Source organism: Cucurbita maxima, unplaced genomic scaffold (genome assembly GCF_002738345.1).
Source record: "Cucurbita maxima cultivar Rimu unplaced genomic scaffold, Cmax_1.0 Cma_Scf00006, whole genome shotgun sequence".
In the NCBI taxonomy this organism is placed as follows: domain Eukaryota; kingdom Viridiplantae; phylum Streptophyta; class Magnoliopsida; order Cucurbitales; family Cucurbitaceae; genus Cucurbita; species Cucurbita maxima.
The window spans coordinates 1811899-1831282 of record NW_019272022.1 but is presented as its reverse complement, the minus strand read 5'-3'; the positions used below and the strand labels follow the sequence as shown (position 1 = coordinate 1831282).

General features: G+C 38.9%; 4 protein-coding genes across 5 annotated transcripts; 3 read left to right on the top strand and 1 right to left on the bottom strand.

Moving 5' to 3' along the window:
• Positions 1–2176: 2176 nt before the first annotated feature.
• LOC111480595 lies at positions 2177–4557 on the top strand. Of its 2 annotated transcripts, XR_002717861.1 has the most exons (3): positions 2177–2314; positions 2851–4234; positions 4466–4557. XR_002717861.1 is itself a non-coding variant. In XM_023125723.1 (2 exons), the coding sequence occupies exon 2, from the start codon at positions 2918–2920 to the stop codon at positions 4145–4147; it is 1230 nt and encodes a 409-aa protein (XP_022981491.1). In that variant the 5' UTR covers positions 2177–2314; positions 2851–2917; the 3' UTR covers positions 4148–4360. The 2 variants fall into 2 exon arrangements, 1 of the variants encoding a protein (XP_022981491.1); XM_023125723.1 differs by lacking the exon at positions 4466–4557 and having other exon boundaries at positions 2851–4360.
• On the bottom strand, positions 4401–8627 carry LOC111480506 (protein TORNADO 1-like). Its single transcript, XM_023125589.1, has 2 exons — positions 5892–8627; positions 4401–5799 (listed from the first exon to the last, which is right to left on the bottom strand). The coding sequence occupies exons 1-2, from the start codon at positions 8625–8627 to the stop codon at positions 4411–4413; spliced, it is 4125 nt and encodes a 1374-aa protein (XP_022981357.1). The 3' UTR covers positions 4401–4410.
• A 1027-nt stretch (positions 8628–9654) lies between these two features.
• On the top strand, positions 9655–13032 carry LOC111480677 (30S ribosomal protein S10, chloroplastic-like). Its single transcript, XM_023125840.1, has 4 exons — positions 9655–9972; positions 10192–10251; positions 11280–11640; positions 12824–13032. Exons 1-3 carry the CDS (start codon positions 9706–9708, stop codon positions 11589–11591), a joined length of 639 nt encoding a protein of 212 aa, XP_022981608.1. The 5' UTR covers positions 9655–9705; the 3' UTR covers positions 11592–11640; positions 12824–13032.
• Positions 13033–17776: 4744 nt separating this feature from the next.
• On the top strand, positions 17777–19061 carry LOC111480608 (serine acetyltransferase 1, chloroplastic-like). The gene has a single exon (XM_023125751.1). It carries the CDS (start codon positions 17875–17877, stop codon positions 18988–18990), a length of 1116 nt encoding a protein of 371 aa, XP_022981519.1. The 5' UTR covers positions 17777–17874; the 3' UTR covers positions 18991–19061.
• The last annotated feature ends 323 nt before the right edge of the window (positions 19062–19384 follow it).

The window sequence follows — 19384 nt, the reverse complement described above, 5'->3', positions numbered from 1 at the left end:
GTTCGGTTCAAATAAATGAAAATTTTATGGGATTGAATTGGTTCATGAATTTCCTTAAAACTAGATTTGGAGGTGGTTCACCCATTTCTCGGCTGCAAATCTAATGCGTATCTTAGTTCAGGGGATGAACGAACTTTACTATTTAGTCAGTTTGCATAGCCATAACAATAAACATCATCTATGAAAGATTAACGGGCAGATCTCTCTACAAGGCCATAGAGTCACTTTGGGTCTGGGAGAGTAACAATATTTGATCTAGGCCCTAGATTGACAGTATTGTTCATGTGCTCCTACCACAAGGCGTTAAAAGTTCGATCGAGATCGTTGCTAATACTAACGACGTTCCAAAGAAGATCGGAGGCGAAAACTTTAGTGACACCGTTCACATACTACTAGACGTGTTAAGTTATATATCCCTTTGTTTAATATGGAGATAGTGGAAAAGGACATAGTTTATTTTCTCGATACATTTCCTATGACATGGTCACGTTATTCATTCGTTATTTCTAACATAAAGACCAACACGAGTTCTTCCAACATATTTTGTCTTCACTCACATACATTTTAGAAAAATTTCTCAGAGGTCACCATATATATGCTTAATCTTGAGCTACCAAAAGAGTAAGGTACACCTTGTTGGTATTGTGAGATCCCACATCGGTTGCCCAGGTAAACGAAACATTCCTTATAAGGGTGTGAAAACCTCTCCCTACTAGACCCATTTTAGAGGCTGATAATGCTACGTATTAAGCTAAAGTGGACAATATCTGCTAACGGTAGGCTGAGACTAGTCGTCATTTCTTCAAGATCGCTCTCTCATTGTAGTCTCGGTTCATTCATGTACATTTTATTTACTCGAGTGGCACAAAAATAGCTGATAATTAAGCATTAAGACCATAATTTCAAACCTTTCTTAAATTTGACCAATAAATTATAAGTATTTTCAAAAAGTGGAAAACTGTATTAAAAAAATTGGAATTTTTTAAAACCAAAAAATGGGGTCAAATACAACTTTAATAATTTATTTAATATAATAAAATCATTTTTTTAATATAATTTTATCAATCAATTAATTAAAGCCAATAATGGATGAGAGAGAAATTCCACAATTAAATTGACTATTGATTTTCCAATATCTTCAATAAAATAATGGAGGATAATTAATTAATTACAAATTTTCAAGAATAATGTTTGAGTATAATACATAATTATTTTATTTTATAATTCTATTTATATTTCTTTTTTAAAAAACATTACTAGAATCCCAAAATAAAAAAAATAAAAAAATAAAAAATAAAAAATTTAAAAACTTAGTTCACTTTTTAAAAATATTTAAATTTACTGTTCAAATTAATATTTATAGAATTTGATACATTAAAATATAAATTTATATTTAAAATTTGAAAGATATATATATTGAGATATTTTATATTTTATTAAAATATATTTTTTAATATATTAAATATATTATTTCAAATAAGACAGATATTTTTAACCCGTAGAAGAAATTCCGGCATAATTTACTGGTGTTAAGAGTCATAACAAGAAAAATATTGTGACGGGAATACCTAGAGTTCTTACTCTTATATTTAATGTTTTATTTTAATTTAATAAAATTAAATCAATTTTCAATACTTATGCAAATGAAACGTTCATTTTCTTGAAAGCCAATCTTACTTAGTTTCCAATGCAACGTATTGTTTCATTTAATTTGAGCTCCGTGCTAGCACTGCCGGATTGTGAGATAAAACATTTGGCGTGTGTCTTGTCCCTTTGGAAACCAACCATCTTTGTTTATTTCAAACGAAGTTGGAGAAATTCCTTAAATTTTGAGGGACCAAAAAGGCCGTGTTTGACGGCGGGGAGCGACGGCCATTGCTGTAGAAGTCAGCCTTGTTCCAATGGTGGCTCTGTAAAGCTTCCCCCAATCACAATCCCAAGTCCAATTGCGATCCCAATCCCTTGTTGTTTTAGGACCCACCTTCAAACCCCACTCACCCTTCTCCCGATTGGTCCCGCCGGCGCTAACGACTGGGACGCCTGCTTTTCTAACTAACTACCCCTTAAATACCCGGAGGTTCCTCTCGATGTGGCAAATATAATCAGTTACCCCTTCGTCTCGATCGACGTGCTTCTAGTCTTGCTTTATTTTATATATTAAACTGTTCCTCAGGGGTTTCTTTGGCGAAGTTTCTTCGATTTGAGCTTCCGATTTTGGGGAAGACTGCTTGGACTTCGCCAGTTTTGGGGTCAAGAAGCTAAAAGAAACGAACCCAGTTCGAGAATTTGCTTTGTTTTCACTCCTTTTCTTTTGGTAATTCTGTTTCTTTCTCCCTGTTTTTGAGGGTTGAAGTGAACTCAATTTGATCTTCATGTTGAACTTTGTCATCACTGCTTACACTTCCTTGGATTCCGGGTTTTCATGTTCTTGTGTTGATATAATTTGGGTTGCTTTGTTGGGATTTTGTTGTTGAGGTTCTAAGTTTGATTGAAACCTTTTGCAATTCACTTGTTCTTAGTTCTTGAGTGTTTGACTTCTGTGTTTTTGAGAATCCTTATATAAAATTCGACTCTGATTTGGGGTTTTCACGTTTGTAAGTTCAGTATGCCCTGTTGTTCTAATCATTCCTGTTTTCTTATTCTTGGATTGTTTTTGTTTCTCATTTAGGTTTGTCTGATTCTCAGTGTAATGGATTATAAAGTTTGTAAAATTGATGTTATGATTCTGGGTTTTGAGATATGGAACTCTCTTCTGTTGAACTTGTTTCCTGAATCACTGCACGAACGGCGTGCTTAAAGTGTTTTAACTCGATTTCATTAGATTTTCAATCAACTTTGTAAATTTTTCAGGCTTGTTCTCCAATCTGTGAGGGCGAGACTTCCGAAACAAGTGTCTCGAGCGTTCCAAAGTCTTATCATGGACTCCCCTCAATCTGTTGTTTCCCAGTTGAAGAACTCTCCTATTTTCGAGCCCGAGAAGCAGAAACCGAATTTCTTCGTCCCTATCTCTGGTAATCCACCAAAGGGAATTGAGGTCAATAAGAAAGAAGCAGTGATGTATACCTTGGAGGAAATTGTTGGTGCACTTGATGTATGCATTCATCAGGCTAGAGATATTCATAATATCTGCATATACCAAAAGCAAGATGTTTATTCTAAGTTTTGTCTGACTACTGATCCTGAAGATTCGCTCTCGACCAACATCATTAATGGGGGCGGGAGGAACCCGATCTTCAATGAGAATCTTCGTTTTAATGTTCGAAGCGTCGATGCCTCCCTTAAATGTGAGATATGGATGTTGAGCAGAATGAGAAACTATCTGGAAGACCAGTTGTTGGGGTTTACCTTGGTGCCATTGTCTGAAGTTCTTGTAAATGATGGAAAGTTAGAGAAAGAGTTTTCCTTATCTTCTACCAATTTGTTCCATTCTAGTGCAGGGTTTGTTAAACTAACCCTTGAATACAATGGAGCCGTGCCTGATGTAATGGTTGTTCCTAAAGCTGCCTTTTCCGAAATATCCGAGTCGCTAGCTAGTGATTTGGATAAGATAGAGTTTCCCGATCCTAAAATCGTAAACGAAGATGAGATGATGGTGTCGGAGTATTTTGGCATCCCGTGCTGTAATCCAGAGTCCGAGGGCTCTGAGAGCCTAGCCACTTCTGGCACAGAAGATCATTTTAGTTCAGAAATAGGTGCACATAACATGGAAAGCTTCTCTACGGCTTCGGTCGAGTCTGTCCAGCTTCCAAGGCTCAATTTTGCACCTAGCAGCCTGTCAACTAATGGACCGACTAGCTCGGAATCGTCGGATGCTTCTGAAGCTTCGAAACCTCGAACTCACGAACCAAATGAAAGGGAGAAGCATGTGGACATTAAGAATGGGGAGGCTGATTCCTCTGTTGAGGTACTCTCAAAGCCTATTATCACTCTGACCATAGAGCCAGAACATAATGTAGTGCAGCAGGACATTGTTGATATGTATACGAAAAGCATGGAGCAATTTACAGAGTCATTGGCAAAGATGAAACTTCCACTCGACGCCAATAATGGACCGACTAGTTCAGAAAATTCAAGCGTTGATCCGAAAACTCCGTCCTTGAAGAACGATAGTGCACGAGTGTTCTATGGAAGCAGGGCTTTCTTCTAAACTGTGATTTGTACATTTCAGGCGACGACACACAGATAACGCTATAACTATCATTAGTGTAATGTAATAATGTTTCTCTGTACCATAGTAAGTCATGACTTCTACACCTTACAAGCTTCGTTCTATCATATTCATCGGTGTAAGCATGAACGAATTATTATCCCTCGTTGTAACAATTAACTTTATAATGCATATTAACATCATATTAGTGCATTGATGAATGATTTCAGTTGATTTGGATCATATGAATCTTCTTAGGCATTTCAGATGGGAACTTCAATTATTTCATGAGCTCTGAGGTTCATGTGCCTTCTACAGATCCAGGCAATGTGACCGTCATCCCTGTATCGCACTCTCCACAATCCGAACTTCTCGGCGATATCTTTTCCAGTTGAACATCTCTGTTCTCTCAAGTAATCCAGAATCCATTGCTGTGCTGTTTTGAGCTCTTTCTGAATGTCTCCAGCTCTGGTTCTTCCCCTGCTTAAGCCGACACGTCCCATAGCTGCAGCTCCAACAGCTCCTGCAGCTCCTGCAGCAGCTGCCCCATGAAAAAGAGAAGAATCGGCTAGATGCGCAACCTCGCGACTCAAATCTGGGATCATGTGTCCCATTCCAACTGCTACTTGGGCTCCTATTCTGAGAGACAGTGTTACCAGTTTCATGAACTTTGTCATATATGGAGCTAAAGACCTGACTGCCATGTTGTCGATCTGTATGACTTCACAGCCTATCTGATCTTCGACAACATGCATTTCCCTTCGGAACTCACATAACATGTGCAGTCGGAGCGCATTCATGCCGGAAATCAGGTTCGTAATCAACCTTCTTGAATAGTTTTCTGTTCTAACAAAATAGAACATGTTTGGCACTCTCCTCTCTTCGATTTCAACATTGTAATTCACTAGGTAGTTCACTTTTCGATTAAGCTCGAGGAGGAGTCTGTGCTCATAATATCTTAGACCTTTTATCTCCTGCTTTAAGTCTCTGATTTCTTGTTCAATGATCTTTAATCTCTGCAAAACAGCTTCAACCCCTTTCGCAATTCCACTGAACGTCGCTTCAACTTTATCTGTTTCGTCATTCGATTGTGAGTTATCAACTGTTTCTGGATTGTTTTCATGTGGGACTTGCAGTTCAACTGCTAGATCATAAAGGTCGTGGTACCTCCTATGCAGAACTTCCCGGAAATCATCATCGGACAAGAGATCTCGAGCAAAATCAAAGCCAACTGCAAGAATTTCTCTACCGCCATCCGACACAGGACACCATGTATGCTGATAATCATACATGCCATCGGCAGGTACTGAAAACAATGCTAGTTTCAGTAGTTGGATGGAGACTTGCTGGGTTTTCCTGTGTCTAGGTGGCACCAAACTTCGCACACATTCGGGCCTCATAATGCTTTCGATCAAGATGATGCCATGACAGAGGTCGTGAATCGCAGGGATTATAAGCTGCTGGATTAATCGGAGAGTCTCGGTCAAGCTCTTTGTGGAGCATGCCAGGACATCAATATAGTAGCCAAACTGTCCTCCAAGCTCTACCCTGACATAAATTCCATTGATGTTTATTGTGATCAGGTATTTCTCTAAGCTGTAAGTTGCTACATATTGGTTCTTTAATCCCATGATTCTGTTATGCAAATGCACCTGAATTACCAACACAAAACAATCTGAATAGGAACTCAAAACTGGCAATGTTTCATTACAGAAAGAGAGAGATAGAAGAAGCGGATTCTTGCCTGTAATCGAGGAAAAAAGCCCGGAGTTAAAAACGTATGGCTCGAATCATCACATTCAAGGTGTCTCCCTGTGTAGATGCAGTCCGGCATACTTAACGGCCATCTCTGTGGCTTTCCTCGACCTTCTTCGAGAACCGATGGAATAAGCAACGGAGAATCCGGATCCGACTGGTCTTGTTCATAACAAAGCTCCAGCTTAAGCATCATTCCCACAACGTCACTTGCTTGTAAGTTTTCGAATACCTTTGAACTCATTCCTGGGATCTGGCTATGTAACTTGCCTCTTAACACCTTTTCGAGTTCTCTCCTACTGATGAATCCATTATTGTTGTTTGGATGGTTCCTAATGTCTAATCTTATTAGTTGCCCAAGCACTTCTCCACAGAACCAATCACAATCTAATATCATAAATCCGAGTTCTTCGAAGTAAATCACCTCTCCGATGTCATGCAAGCAAGTAGCAACAGCCTTCCTCCTTGTTTCGATCTTATCTTTATTACTCCGTCTCGAACGGATTCTCAACTGAGCGATGCGAAGTTGACATAGATCCTCGAACTCTTTCCATCTCATTACTGGCTTGTTATAGTTTTCTGATCTCCAGTCTTTCAAAATCTGTATCAGTTCATTACAGAGCTGGTAAACTTGTGGAACTCTTTGAAGAACAGTCCTGCTTGTTCTCTGAAGGTGATGCAAGAGTTTATTTACCGTCGCTGATGAGCGTGCATCGACGGTAAACACCGTCGGGTATATGTCAAGGTAACCTTGGAATTTGTCTCTTAGTCCCTGAATTGAAATCAAAATTTGCTGCAAGTTCTGTGATGGTTGTATGACTTTGTCATAGTGTGTGAGAACCAAAGTTACATTAGGAAGCATGCATTGCTGCTGTGCTCGTTTCGAGTTGGAAACTATGTACCTTAGCCAATACCGAACCTCTTCTTCTACCTCATTCGGATGTTTCGATTCTTTATTACTCGGTTTCCTGAATAAACTGCTGATGATCACAAAAACTGATGCACTTCCTGGCCCTGGAAACATAAGATCATGTAGGGAATGGAATTCATGTTGACCTGCTAGATTCCAAATTGATATTTTGATGTCCCCATCTCTGAAAGTTTTTATCTTCATTCCAACTGTTCTTACTGCTTGTTCAACTGGAGCTACCAAAGATCTTACTTGGTCTGTGAAGGGAAGTTTTGAACCAAAGTTCTGTAATATGGAGTTACACAAAGTAGTTTTTCCTGCATATTCTTGCCCACAGAAAAAAATCCGACAACTTTTCGGCTCTGTCAAGGTCATGTCGAGCGAATCGACCTGTGGTTCGAGGTCGGTGTTCCCGTTCTGTCCTAATCTTTGGTAAACTCTATCAGCTTTTCCGGAATTCTGAAGAGGAGTACCGAAGAGGTCGATTTCTTCTATCCAAGGATTTACTTCAAGCATCTCCATTATTATCTGCAACACCATGTCTCCATCAACACCTTTACAGCCATGTAATGATAAGTGTTTTAAGGATGCATTTTTCTCCAAGTTTCTGAAAATTCTGACTATGTCATTTGGTCTCAAGCTATGATCATCATATATTTTGAGATGAGTTAGAGTTTCGTTCGTCGTTAGCATACGTAAAATGGCTGCAAGCCCATCTCTTCCTATCTTGTTTCTTCGACCTCCAAACGCTATACATTTGAGAGTTATGTTTGGTTGATGTTGCAGGGTCGAAAACCGGCTTAAAGGGCAGAGTAAATGCTCGACTCCGATGCCGGTAAACAAGTTTCCATCAAGAAACAAGCTCTGCAAGTGCTTGTTCTTGAAAAGTCCAGCTGCTATATGAACAATTGCTTCATTTTTTAAGTGAGTTTTAGATAGTTTTACTTCCCTGAGACATTGGTTTTGCTCCAATGCGCAACGGAACTCCTTCGCCCACCGGGATTTTAGCCGGATTCCTGTCATGTCGAGCGTTTTAACCGTCGAGTTTAACCCGAGAGCACAGGCAACCCTGCAAGCACCGTTTATGTCAAGCCTATAGATTCTGAGTGTACTATTCCCAGGCACAAACTCAACCACCTTTGAGCTTTTGCCGCCATTTTCTCCGATCCAAATGTGTAGTTCCATGTTCCTGTTCATTCCCAAAACTGCAGAAATCAATGGAGTTACTGCGATTGAATTTGAGTCAAAAATTGATAACAGCTTTAGAGTTGAGTTTTCTTCAACCATCTTGGAGAGTTCTTCCGCTCCTTTCGACCCGATTGAGTCCTCCCAAATCTGCAGCTCCTCCAACGAATCGTTCTCCTTCAAACCAGAAGCAATTGAACCAACTCCGACCGACCCGATCCCGCATTCCGAAAACATAAGCTCCTTAATCCCTCTGTTCCTTTTCAAAGTACATCCCAGCTCTGCCAAGCATTCATTACTCAATCTATTTCGTCGAAACACGACCTGTCTAACACCTGAATTATCCTCGATCAACCTACAAAGCTCTTGCAATTGCTCGAGTTCCCAATCGACAAGATGAAACTCCAAGCTTTTGAGGGAGTTATGGCAGGTCAAAGCTGTGAGAAAGGTAGAGAAGTATGGAATGTCATCCCTGGAGAGGGATACTTTCATGGAGTTTTCGGTTTCGACATGGCAGAGAGAGGTTTGCTGAGAGAGATGGAAGGAGAGGCTCTGGGGTCCAGGGCTGTTCGGTCCCAGACCGTGCACTGCCGATTCAAGATTGCCATGGTTGTTCTTGTGTGAAGCCATTGATGGAGAGAAAGGGGAGAGCTGAAAGCTCTAGCTTTGTGAAACTGGCTTTTGCTTTATTGGGAGGGAAAAAGAAGCATTTTGGGAGAGTTTCTCAAGGAAGAAGTTTGTCAAAGGTAGGGATGTCACGCGTCGGGGACGGGAAAGCCTTGTCTCCATTCCCGCCACTCGTTTCATTCTCCATTCCTGCAAAATTTTCCATTTATTTTTGCTGATATTGAGACAGAGATTTCTCACGGAGAATTTTCGGAGATCAGGTTCCGCGTGAATAATTTTTTGAAATGTTTTTTTTTTAATGTAATAGACCCGTGACCTACTTAACATTATTTAAAATTTACGAAGTTCGTAAATACAAAATTAAAAGTTTATAGTGAAATGATTATGAAATATTGGCAAAGGAAAGCATTCCTTCCACCAAACTTATTCCATTGCCTTTAAAACTTTGATTCAATGGAAAAGGAATTAGCTTCTTTGCCCTAATTCCTTCCTTCCCTTCCATGGGATTCATTTTATTACTATGCATTAATGTAATAAATAAATGTCGATAAACTTAACATCGACATGTTTGACAACCGAACATACCCAGTGAATAAGATACCACTTACGATTAGGGTTGTGAGATCCCAGATTGGTTGGAGAACGGAACGAAACATTTCTTACAAATATGTGAAAACCTCTCCTTAACAGATAGTGTTTTAAATTGTGAGGCTGATAACGATACATAACGGATTGAGTTGCTCAAAATTTCGGGTTGGTGACTAGAATAATCAAATAGGGTTCACTGTCAAATACAATTCAACTCTTAATTTTCGGGTTGGGTTGAGTAGTCGGGATGTTTGGTTTTTTTTTAATTATTTTATAAATTCATATTTATCCATAATTCATATTACTTTAGTTTGAATGGGCTCAGGCCCAATCTGACAAACCGATCCATTATGGCTTAGGATGAATTGGGCTTGCATTATCATGGCCCAATTGAAATTTTTCTGCAGAATTAATTTTTTTCTGGAAAAATTTAAAGCACAAAGAAATTTATTTGGATAACGGTAGAGGTGGGAGCAAAAAGCTTCCGCCATTGATGCTCGGAGGAATTTCAATGGCTATTTCTTCGCTCTCTGCCACTATAATTCCATCTCCAACTCTATTTGGTCCTATATCATCTCTTTCTTCTAAACCTAAACTTCTGCCCTTCTCTGCTTCCTCTACTTCTGTTTCAAAGCTCAACCCCCTTCAATTTTCGTTGTCCTCGACTAGGGTTTATGCCGCTCCTGAAGTTCTAGACTCCCCTGGCACCTTTGAACCGCCTCCGGAAATCTTGGAGGGCTCTGGAGCTGCCGTTCTCGAGGTTTGTGATAATGTTGCAATTTCTCTCTGTTTTTTGTGATGGGTGTAAGAATTGTTGTTCTTGTATGGTCTTTAATAGTTTTGGTTTTAGCCCGGGGTGTCATTAACTCGTGCTCTAGATTTCCATTTTGTCTTCAATATTTTTTTTTTTTTCCCCCCTTTAAGATCATGGATGAAACAGTGCTTCTATTATTGCTTTTAATGTATTGTTTATGTTTAGGGTGAAGATTTTGAGGTGCCTGGGACTTCAGCGCTAAGCATTGGCGAGGATGTGGATAAGGTAACTTTTATGTTTTCTAGACAGTGTTTTACTCTAGCATGCTGTAGCCTGCTAAAGATTATAAAATATTCTGCAGAGCAACTTCTGAAACCAAGACTAAACTCTGAAATTTGTATTGGTTTTAGAGTGACTAGAAAATATTCAATGAAATCATTTGATGAGGTTATATGTACGATGATTGATGATCCTACTAGGTTATGTAGGTTAGTTCTTATGAGATCCCACATCGGTTGGAGAGGAGAACGGAACCTTCATTATAAGAGTGTGAAAACCTCCTCTTAGTAGATACGTTTTAAAACCTTGAGGGAAAGCCCAAAGAAGACAATATTGCTAGCAGTGAACTTGGGCTCTTACAAATGGTATTAGAGTAAGTCGCTAGGCGGTGTGCTAGCGAAGACGCTGGGTACTTAAGGGGGTGGATTGTGAGATCCCACATCAGTTGGACAGGGGAACGAAACATTCCTTATAAGAGTGTTGAACCCTCTCCCTAGTAAACGCGTTTTAAAATCTTAAGGGGAAGCCTAAAAGAGAAAGCCTTAAAAGGACAATATCTATTAACGATGGACTTGGACTGTTACAGTTTCAGACTGAATAGAAAATTTATGTATATATTGGCTCTCGTGTTAACTAGAAGGCTAGATAGAAGGTGAGAGATCTCATATAACATCAAAAGTTCTCAATGTTTGGGAGTGTTTGGAATATTACAGTCTTCTTTACTTCTTTTTATCCTAGAGGAAACTTTTCAACCGAGTAGTACGTAGTTCTCCAATTGTACAATGGTTTCGTTGGCTTCATTTTTGCGATTTATTGGTCAGGATATCGATGTTCATTTTGTACCTTTTTTTTTACAGTATGCCAATATGGTCTTCATCAGATTGTGATGTTAGATTATGTGATTTGTTTGCTTATCAGCTCATCTTTTCCATAGGGTGCAGTTTGGGACTTATCTTGGTTTTTTTAATTGCTAGTGTCCATATTCTTCTTATGTTTGGAAATTGTTTAGTGACTAAAACTGTTTATGGTTTCAGCTGGCCCCAAAGCAGAAAATAAGAATTAAGCTAAGATCTTACTGGGTTCCACTCATTGAAGATTCTTGCAAGCAGATATTGGATGCTGCAAGGAACACGAATGCAAAAACCATGGGTCCCGTGCCATTACCTACAAAAAAGCGCATCTATTGTGTTCTTAAATCCCCTCATGTTCATAAGGATGCAAGATTTCATTTTGAAATCAGAACCCACCAGCGGCTAATCGATATTTTGTACCCTACTGCTCAAACAATTGATTCTTTGATGCAGCTCGACCTTCCAGCTGGTGTTGATGTGGAGGTCAAGCTATGAAGAGAACACTTTCACCTTGGTAAAGTTCGTTCCCACGAGTCTTTTGTAGGTCGGTATTCCTTTTTCGGGTCTATTGTCCTTCATGATGACATGTTATATTGCACCCTGTATTCCTTTTCTGCTCCCTTATATTCTTCAAATATTCATCTATTACTAGTTTTGCAACACTAAATTTTAAATGCTTGTCTGCGTTCCTAAATGTACCTATATCAATGTTGTGGCGGTTCAGGGAGGTTGATAAATCTCTGCTTTAGTCTAGTGAACATTGTGAAGGATAAGGATCTATGTGCTTTATATGCTATGTCAATGGCTTTATTTTCTTCTTGATAGCTTTGTTTTCCATGGAAGAGTCTTTTTGTTCTTGTATAGTTCAGTAATTGAAGATCTTGATTGAAACAAACCACTAGAGTTAGAAATGAGGGGACTGCAAAAATAAGCCCATGAAGAACTAGGATTATGCTAGGAGGAAGGCGGAGACTGAGTTCTCCTACAATGAAAAAATAGAAGGGAGTAGTGTAATGAAGGCTCTAGGTGCGAGGCAGAAACGAAATCAATGGTTGAGATTGAGATTTTTGATAGAGCCCAGACCCATTGTTGGCTAGATATTGTCTGCTCTGATCCGATACATATCGTCGTCAACCTCACAATTTTAAAATGTTTCTATTAGGGAGAGAGGTTTCTACACTCTTATAAGGAATGATTTGTTCCCCTCTCCAACCGATGTAGGATCTCACAATCCACCCCCTTTAGGAGCCCAGCGTCCTCAATGGCACACTACCCAGTGTCTGACTCTGATACCATTTGTAACAACCCAGACCCACCGCTAGTAAATTTTGTCCGCTTTGGCTCGTTACGTATCGCCGTCGGTCTTACGGTTTTAAAACGCATCATTAGGGAGAGGTTTCCACACCCTTCTAAGGAATGTTTCATTCCCTTCTCCACCCGATGTTGTAAGGAAAGAGAAGGAAGTGTTGGGTGTAATGTTTCATTTCCATTTTTTGCTGATGTATTTGTTCTTCCAAATCAATGATCTCCACTTTCCTGTTTGCGACATGTCTATGGAACCATGGGAGCTAGTTCTGCAGCTTGTTTATGCCGATAATCATATGGTAGACACTTTGATTTCAAGATGGTTCCAACTTTTTCTATGGCTAAATTCACGCATCTCATTATTCGTGCTCCCCATATTCATGCATTCTCCAACACTTTTTGGTTGCTTTCTTGCATGTTAGGTGATGAATTTCGTAGTAAGTGATCACTGAGGTATATCAAAGCTTGAAATCGTGTAAACGATAACGATGGAGCACGTCGTAGAGAGAGTAGCTGGTTCTTGCAGTCTCTTAATGAATTGTATTAACTGAAATTGAGAAGGGCTGTATCCAATATGCATAATCAACTATTTGCTTAGGCCTCAGATGATATGATTTTGCTTCTAATGTTCCATTAATGCATACTATTTGATACTACCGAGAGTCCTAACAAATATCACAATCTTTAAAATCTTTGAAATACGTCAACCTCATAGTTTTAAAACACGTCTATTGGGAAGAGGTTTTCATGCCTTTATGAAGAATGTTTCGTTTCCCTCTCCAACCAAAGTGAGATTCACCATCTTTAAATTCCAACCGCCATTCATGGCTGGCCCCCTTTCACTTCCCCTCGTGTATTATAGGAGCATATCTTTCTTGAAAGTCTGTTTTATTGGTGGATGAGCTCACCTCAAAATGTCAGAAACCACTAAATTTATCCAAATATCAATTTCTTCTATAAGTAAATAAATAAATTTTACAAAAATTGTTCCATTATTGGGATTGGACCATAAAGAATAAAGTTCTTTAGACAAACATTTGAAATGATGTGAAGAATATACCAAAAAGATTCTAAACCTTTTTTTCGTCATTTTATTGTAAATATTTTATACCAATAAAATCATTTTTACTTGTTTCAAAATAAATAAATAAATAAATAAATATGCTTTTTTTTACACTCCACAATACATTATAGTGTTGTTACATTTTTTTTAATCTATTTTAATTTTAAATATGATGTAAAATCTTCAATTTTTGTAATTATTTTATTTAATTTAATTATAAATTTTAAAATCTTTTGGAATTATTATGAAAAAAATAATCTTTTTTTTTTATAGTTTCATAGCATTTAAATATATAAAATAAAATATTAATTAATTATAATGGGAAATCGATGAAATAAAATAAATTAAAAGAATATATAAACTAATTGTTAGTGGAGTAGGATTGAAAATGTCCAATAATTTTTTATTCATATTTATTCGTATCGTTGCCACGTCATTCCACTTTAGCTTAATAATATTAATAATATTAATATTAAAATCAATCATGATGTATTAAAAGTAGTTTATAAGTGACTCGAGAAATGCAAACACATGCAATCATGACTATTAGTCTTAGATTTGAGCTCTATTTTTATTATCGAGATGTGTATCATTTTCATACGCGTAGTTTCATGGACATGGAACTCTGGAGACGAGCATCACTTTCATATTCTAGCATACATAATCTCAATCATATGATGATCGTGGCTTATTATTTTAGGAAAATACGTGACTCAATGTACATCAATCAATCATCCAATCATTTCAACTGTAAAGTTACTTACCTCAAAAGCGCTATTTTCAAAACATTATGTATATTTATTTCTCCTTTGGTTGATTCAATACGTAGCGTCAAAATTACTGTAGCATCTTAAACGATAATCAAAGATTTAGAAAATGTAATAGTCCTAGCCCATCGCTAGTAGATATTGTCCATTTTGGCCCGTTATGTGTCGTTGTCAGTCTTACGATTTTAAGGCGCATCTATTAGAAAGAGATTTCCATCACAATTCACCCCCTTTAGGAGCCAAGCATCCTCGCTGGCACACTGCCCGATATCTAGTTTTGATACCCATTTGTAACAACAGCCAAAACTCATTGCTAGTAGATATTGTCCGTTTTGGCCTGTTATGTATTGCTATCAGTCTCACGGTTTTAGAGCATGTCTACTAGGGAGAGGTTTCTATTGCAATTCACCCCTTTTGGGGGCCAAACATCCTCATTGGTACACTGCCCGGTATCTAGTTTTGATACCATTTGTAACAACATCCCAAACCCACCTCTAGTAAATATTGTCCGTTTTGGCCTGTTATGTATCGCTATCAACCTCACGATTTTAAAGCATGTCTACTAGTGAGAGATTTCCTATTCCTCTCTCCAATGATTGTGCCTTTGGGGCCAGCGTCCGCACTGGCACACCACCCAGTGTCTAGTTCTGATGTCATTTGTAACAGCTCAAGTCCACTGCTAGCAAATAATGTTCATTCTGCTCTATTACATATTGTCATCAGTCTCACGATTTTAAAACGTATCTACTAGGGAGAGATTTCCACACCCTTATAAGAAATATTTCGTTCCCCTCTCCAACCAACGTAAGCTCTCACAAAAAAGTACTTAAGTCAGCACTTACCAACAATAAGCCCGCTCGATCCCAACGAGCAATTTAACCCTAACACCAAAAGATGATAGCTTAAAGCCGAAAATTCGAACCGATATTAATGAGGAGAGAGAGAAAGAGAGAAAGATTCCAAAACATTTTGAACCATTGATAGACAAATGTTTGGAGTATAATAAAGGATGGATCACAACTCCACAATGTGGATTCTAAGCACATACAACTTATTTGAATGAGTGGCTTTAAAGTGGATTTTATTTTATTTCTTTTTCCCTAATAATAATAATAATAATAATAAACTATAACCTCATCATTTTAGACCATTAAAAAAAAAAAAAACATTGTTGTCTGATTTAACAAGACAACCTAAACCGTTCCAAATTTGATAATGTAAATGTCTCGTTTAAGACGACGTAGTTCATAGGTGCCTTGGATCTGGAGGTCTCTCTCAATCCGTGCATATTCATATAAATTATATGCAAAATGTCTATTTAATAGTTTCGTGTATTATTTAAAATAAATTAATTTTATAGTCTCGGGTGAAAAATTCATCTAAGAAATAAAAGTTTTTCGTTTCTCATCCAAATTTCTTAAAAAATTAGTAGAAATTTCGAGTTTTATTCTCTGAATTGGACCCGCTTACGACTTTTATTTTGATTTAAAATATGATGGAATTAAAATTTGATTTTGTTTAAGAAGCTTGTGAAGAAAGGAATTGCAAATTTATTGAATTAAATTGGAATAAAAAAGCTTATCTCTTACCTATTAATTGCATATTGTAGGGTCAAACTTCATTTAATTGCTTTAATTAATCAATTATTGAAATATTTTTCTCACTAGCATGGCCCAATTATGACTTAGGGATCATTTGGAAAATTAATTTTAAAATAGTTTAATGTTTTTTTTTAAACAAACAATAAAATAAATTAATGTCACGATTTACACCCGAGTAAATAAGAAGTATATGAATAAACCGAGATCACATCTGAATGAGAGTGATACTGAGAATAAGGGTACCTTCCTATTTACTAACTCAATCATAGGAACTGCATGGTTAAACGTGTTTTGTTTGGAGCAATTTTATGTTTGGTGACCTCTCGTGTTGGTATGTGGGGATAGCCTTCACTCTAAAGAATCAAAAAGTAGATAACCTGACCATGTCGTAGGGGAGTGTCGGGGCCATTAGGTTTACTCTTAAGAATCGAGAAGTAGATAACCTGACCATGTCAAAAGGAAATGACAAGGCCATTCGGTGCGAAATTCAGATTCCGAATCCTAAACATAGCGGAAGCGAGAATGTCGGCTTGAGTAACGCAAACATTGGTGAGAATCCAATGCCCCGACAACCTAAGGGTTCCTCCGCAAGGTTCGTCCACGGAGGGTGAGTCAGGGCCTAAGATCAGGCCGAAAGGCGTAGTTGATGGACAACAGGTGAATATTCCTGTACTACCCCCTTGTTGGTCCTGAGGGACGGAGGAGGCTAGGTTAGCCGAAAGATGGTTATCGATTCAAGGACGCAAGGTGCCCCTGTTTTTTTAGGGTAAGAAGGGGTAGAGAAAATACCTCGAGCCAATGTTTGAGTACCAGGCGCTACGGCGCTGAAATAACCCATGCCATACTCCCAGGAAAAGCTCGAACGACCTTCAACAAAAGAGTACCTGTACCCGAAACCGACACAGGTGGGTAGGTAGAGAATACCTAGGGGTCGTTTAGGGGTCGTTTATAACTTTTCTTAATTAGATGTCTATGTCTACTACTTTTAAGAAATAGAGATATTACCTTTCTTTGAGTGTGAAAGAGTCGTTGAATATTTGACTCAAAAAATAGACAAATAAACTAGGTTTGGTTCAAGTTGGCTAACTCATACGGGTAAGCTCGTGCATTAGGCTAGACTTAAATCGAGCTTAGGCTAGACTTAGTCAAATTGAGTTGAGATTCATATCTAATCTCATAAATAAATGAGTTAAATTGAGTTGAGACGATAAAATTTGACTTTGAGATAAGTTTAAATCGAGCTTAGGCTAGACTTAGTCAGACCTTTAATCTTCAAGCTATTGATGAAAGACGAAGATGTGACAAAAAAAAATTAAAATAGGATAAATAAACGGAATAATATTTCATAAACAAAAATATAATATATTATTTAAAATAGACATTTCTCAACATAATCACTCATTTTACTAGTGGTCCGAGATCCCCACATCGGTTGGATTAGGGAACGAAACATTCCTTACTATAAGAGTGTGGAAACATCTCCTTAAAAGACGTGTTTTAAAACTGTGAGCCTAACAACGATACGTAATGAACCATATTTAGTAATGAAGAGTTTGAGCTGTTACAAATGATATATGAGCTAGACACTTAGCGGTATGTCAATGAGAACACTGACCTTCAGGGGAGTGGATTGTGAGATACCACATCGTTTAGAGAGGGGAACAAAGCATTCGTTATTGAGGGTGTGGAATTCTCTCCTGAAAAATCACTTTTTAAGATCGTGAGACCTACGGCTATACATAACGGACTAAATGAGACAATATCTATCTACTACGAGTGAGTAAGCTTGAGTTGTTAGAGAAAGACACGAGACATGTCCGAGCAGCCAAACATTTTTTTTATTTTTTTATTTTCATCATATGATTGGTGGACGCTAAAATTTTATATATCGTCATCAATAATCCAACATTCAAATCATCTTCTCCCTCTTTAAAACACCATTCCTGCCTGACCTCCTTCCCTTCCCCTCATTATCCATTCCTCTCACCACTTTCCGGGAAAATCGCCCAAATTTTCCCGAGAAAATTTCCAGTTCCCTCTCTATGTTCACCCCTCTCCCCTCCCCTCTATACAGACCTCTCTTCCGCCTCCCCATGGCCCTCCACAACCCTTCTCCCTTCCATCTCTCTTCCTTAATCTCCCATTCCCCCGACCTCCATCCCTCTCCCATGGCCGCCGCCTGTCTCCACCACAACTCTCCGCCACTCCACTGCGACCCAACCACTCCTCTCCCCACCGACCCTCATCTCAAAATCCTCAATTTCTCCCGACCCACCTTCTCCGATCATCTCTCTCCGCCACCCATTTCCCCAAATCCCCAAATCCTCAACTCCCCTGTTTCCGACTCCGATCTGTGGTTCAAAATCCAGGAAGAAGCTCGAGCCGACATGGAACACGAACCCATTTTGGCTAGCTACTACATCACTTCGATTCTATCTCATAACTCCATGGAACGAGCTCTAGCGAACCATCTCTCAATTAAGCTCTGTAATTTGAGCCTTCCGAGTTCGACTCTGTTCGAGCTTTTTACCGATGTGATTCAAGAGGATGCCGGCGAGATTTTGCGATGTTCGATTAGGGATTTGCAGGCAGTGAAAGAAAGGGATCCTGCTTGGATTAGTTACGTGCAGTGTTTTTTGAATTACAAAGGGTTTTTAGCGGTGCAATCGCATCGAATCGCTCATAAACTTTGGTGCAGAGGAAGGAAAGTCTTGGCTCTGTTGATACAAAACAGAGTCGCCGAAGCTTTTGCGGTTGATATTCATCCTGGTGCGAGGATTGGATGTGGGATTTTGCTTGATCATGCTACCGGCGTTGTCGTCGGCGAGACGGCGGTGATCGGAAACGATGTGTCAATTCTTCACCATGTGACTTTGGGTGGCACCGGGAAGAATTCCGGCGACCGACACCCGAAGATTGGCGATGGGGTTTTGATTGGCGCTGGGACTTGTATTTTGGGGAATATTAAGATCGGCGATGGGGCCAAGATCGGAGCTGGGTCGGTGGTTTTGAAGGATGTGCCGCCGCGGACGACGGCGGTTGGGAATCCGGCGAGGCTGATCGGCGGGAAGGCGAATCCGATTAAGTTGGATAAGACTCCAAGTTTCACAATGGACCATACTTCTCATATAAATGACTGGTCTGATTATGTTATATAGGAACCGTTTTTTGTGATTTCTTTTTGTTTGGGTTAAAAGTTTTTAGTAATAAAAAAATTAATTACGATCCATTCGGATCAGCTCCATTTGGTCGTCATTTAAAATGCATGCGAGAGTTGGGTTGGTGTGGGTTCGTGTGCATGCTAAGGCCTATGGCCAAGGCGTGCTCATGGGTACCAATGCTCGCCTTCGTGCATACCCCAAGCCCCACACCGTAGCAACGCCCCTATCACCCTTGTGCACACATCATGCCCACTAACACCTACTCAATGCAAGCACAACTACAAGTCCATGTTCACACCCTTGCCTACATGCCCACTCCAAAGGTACCGACATAAGAGACGAGTCAATCGGTGCTCACCATAGACGGACCGATCGATCCAACCCAAGGTCC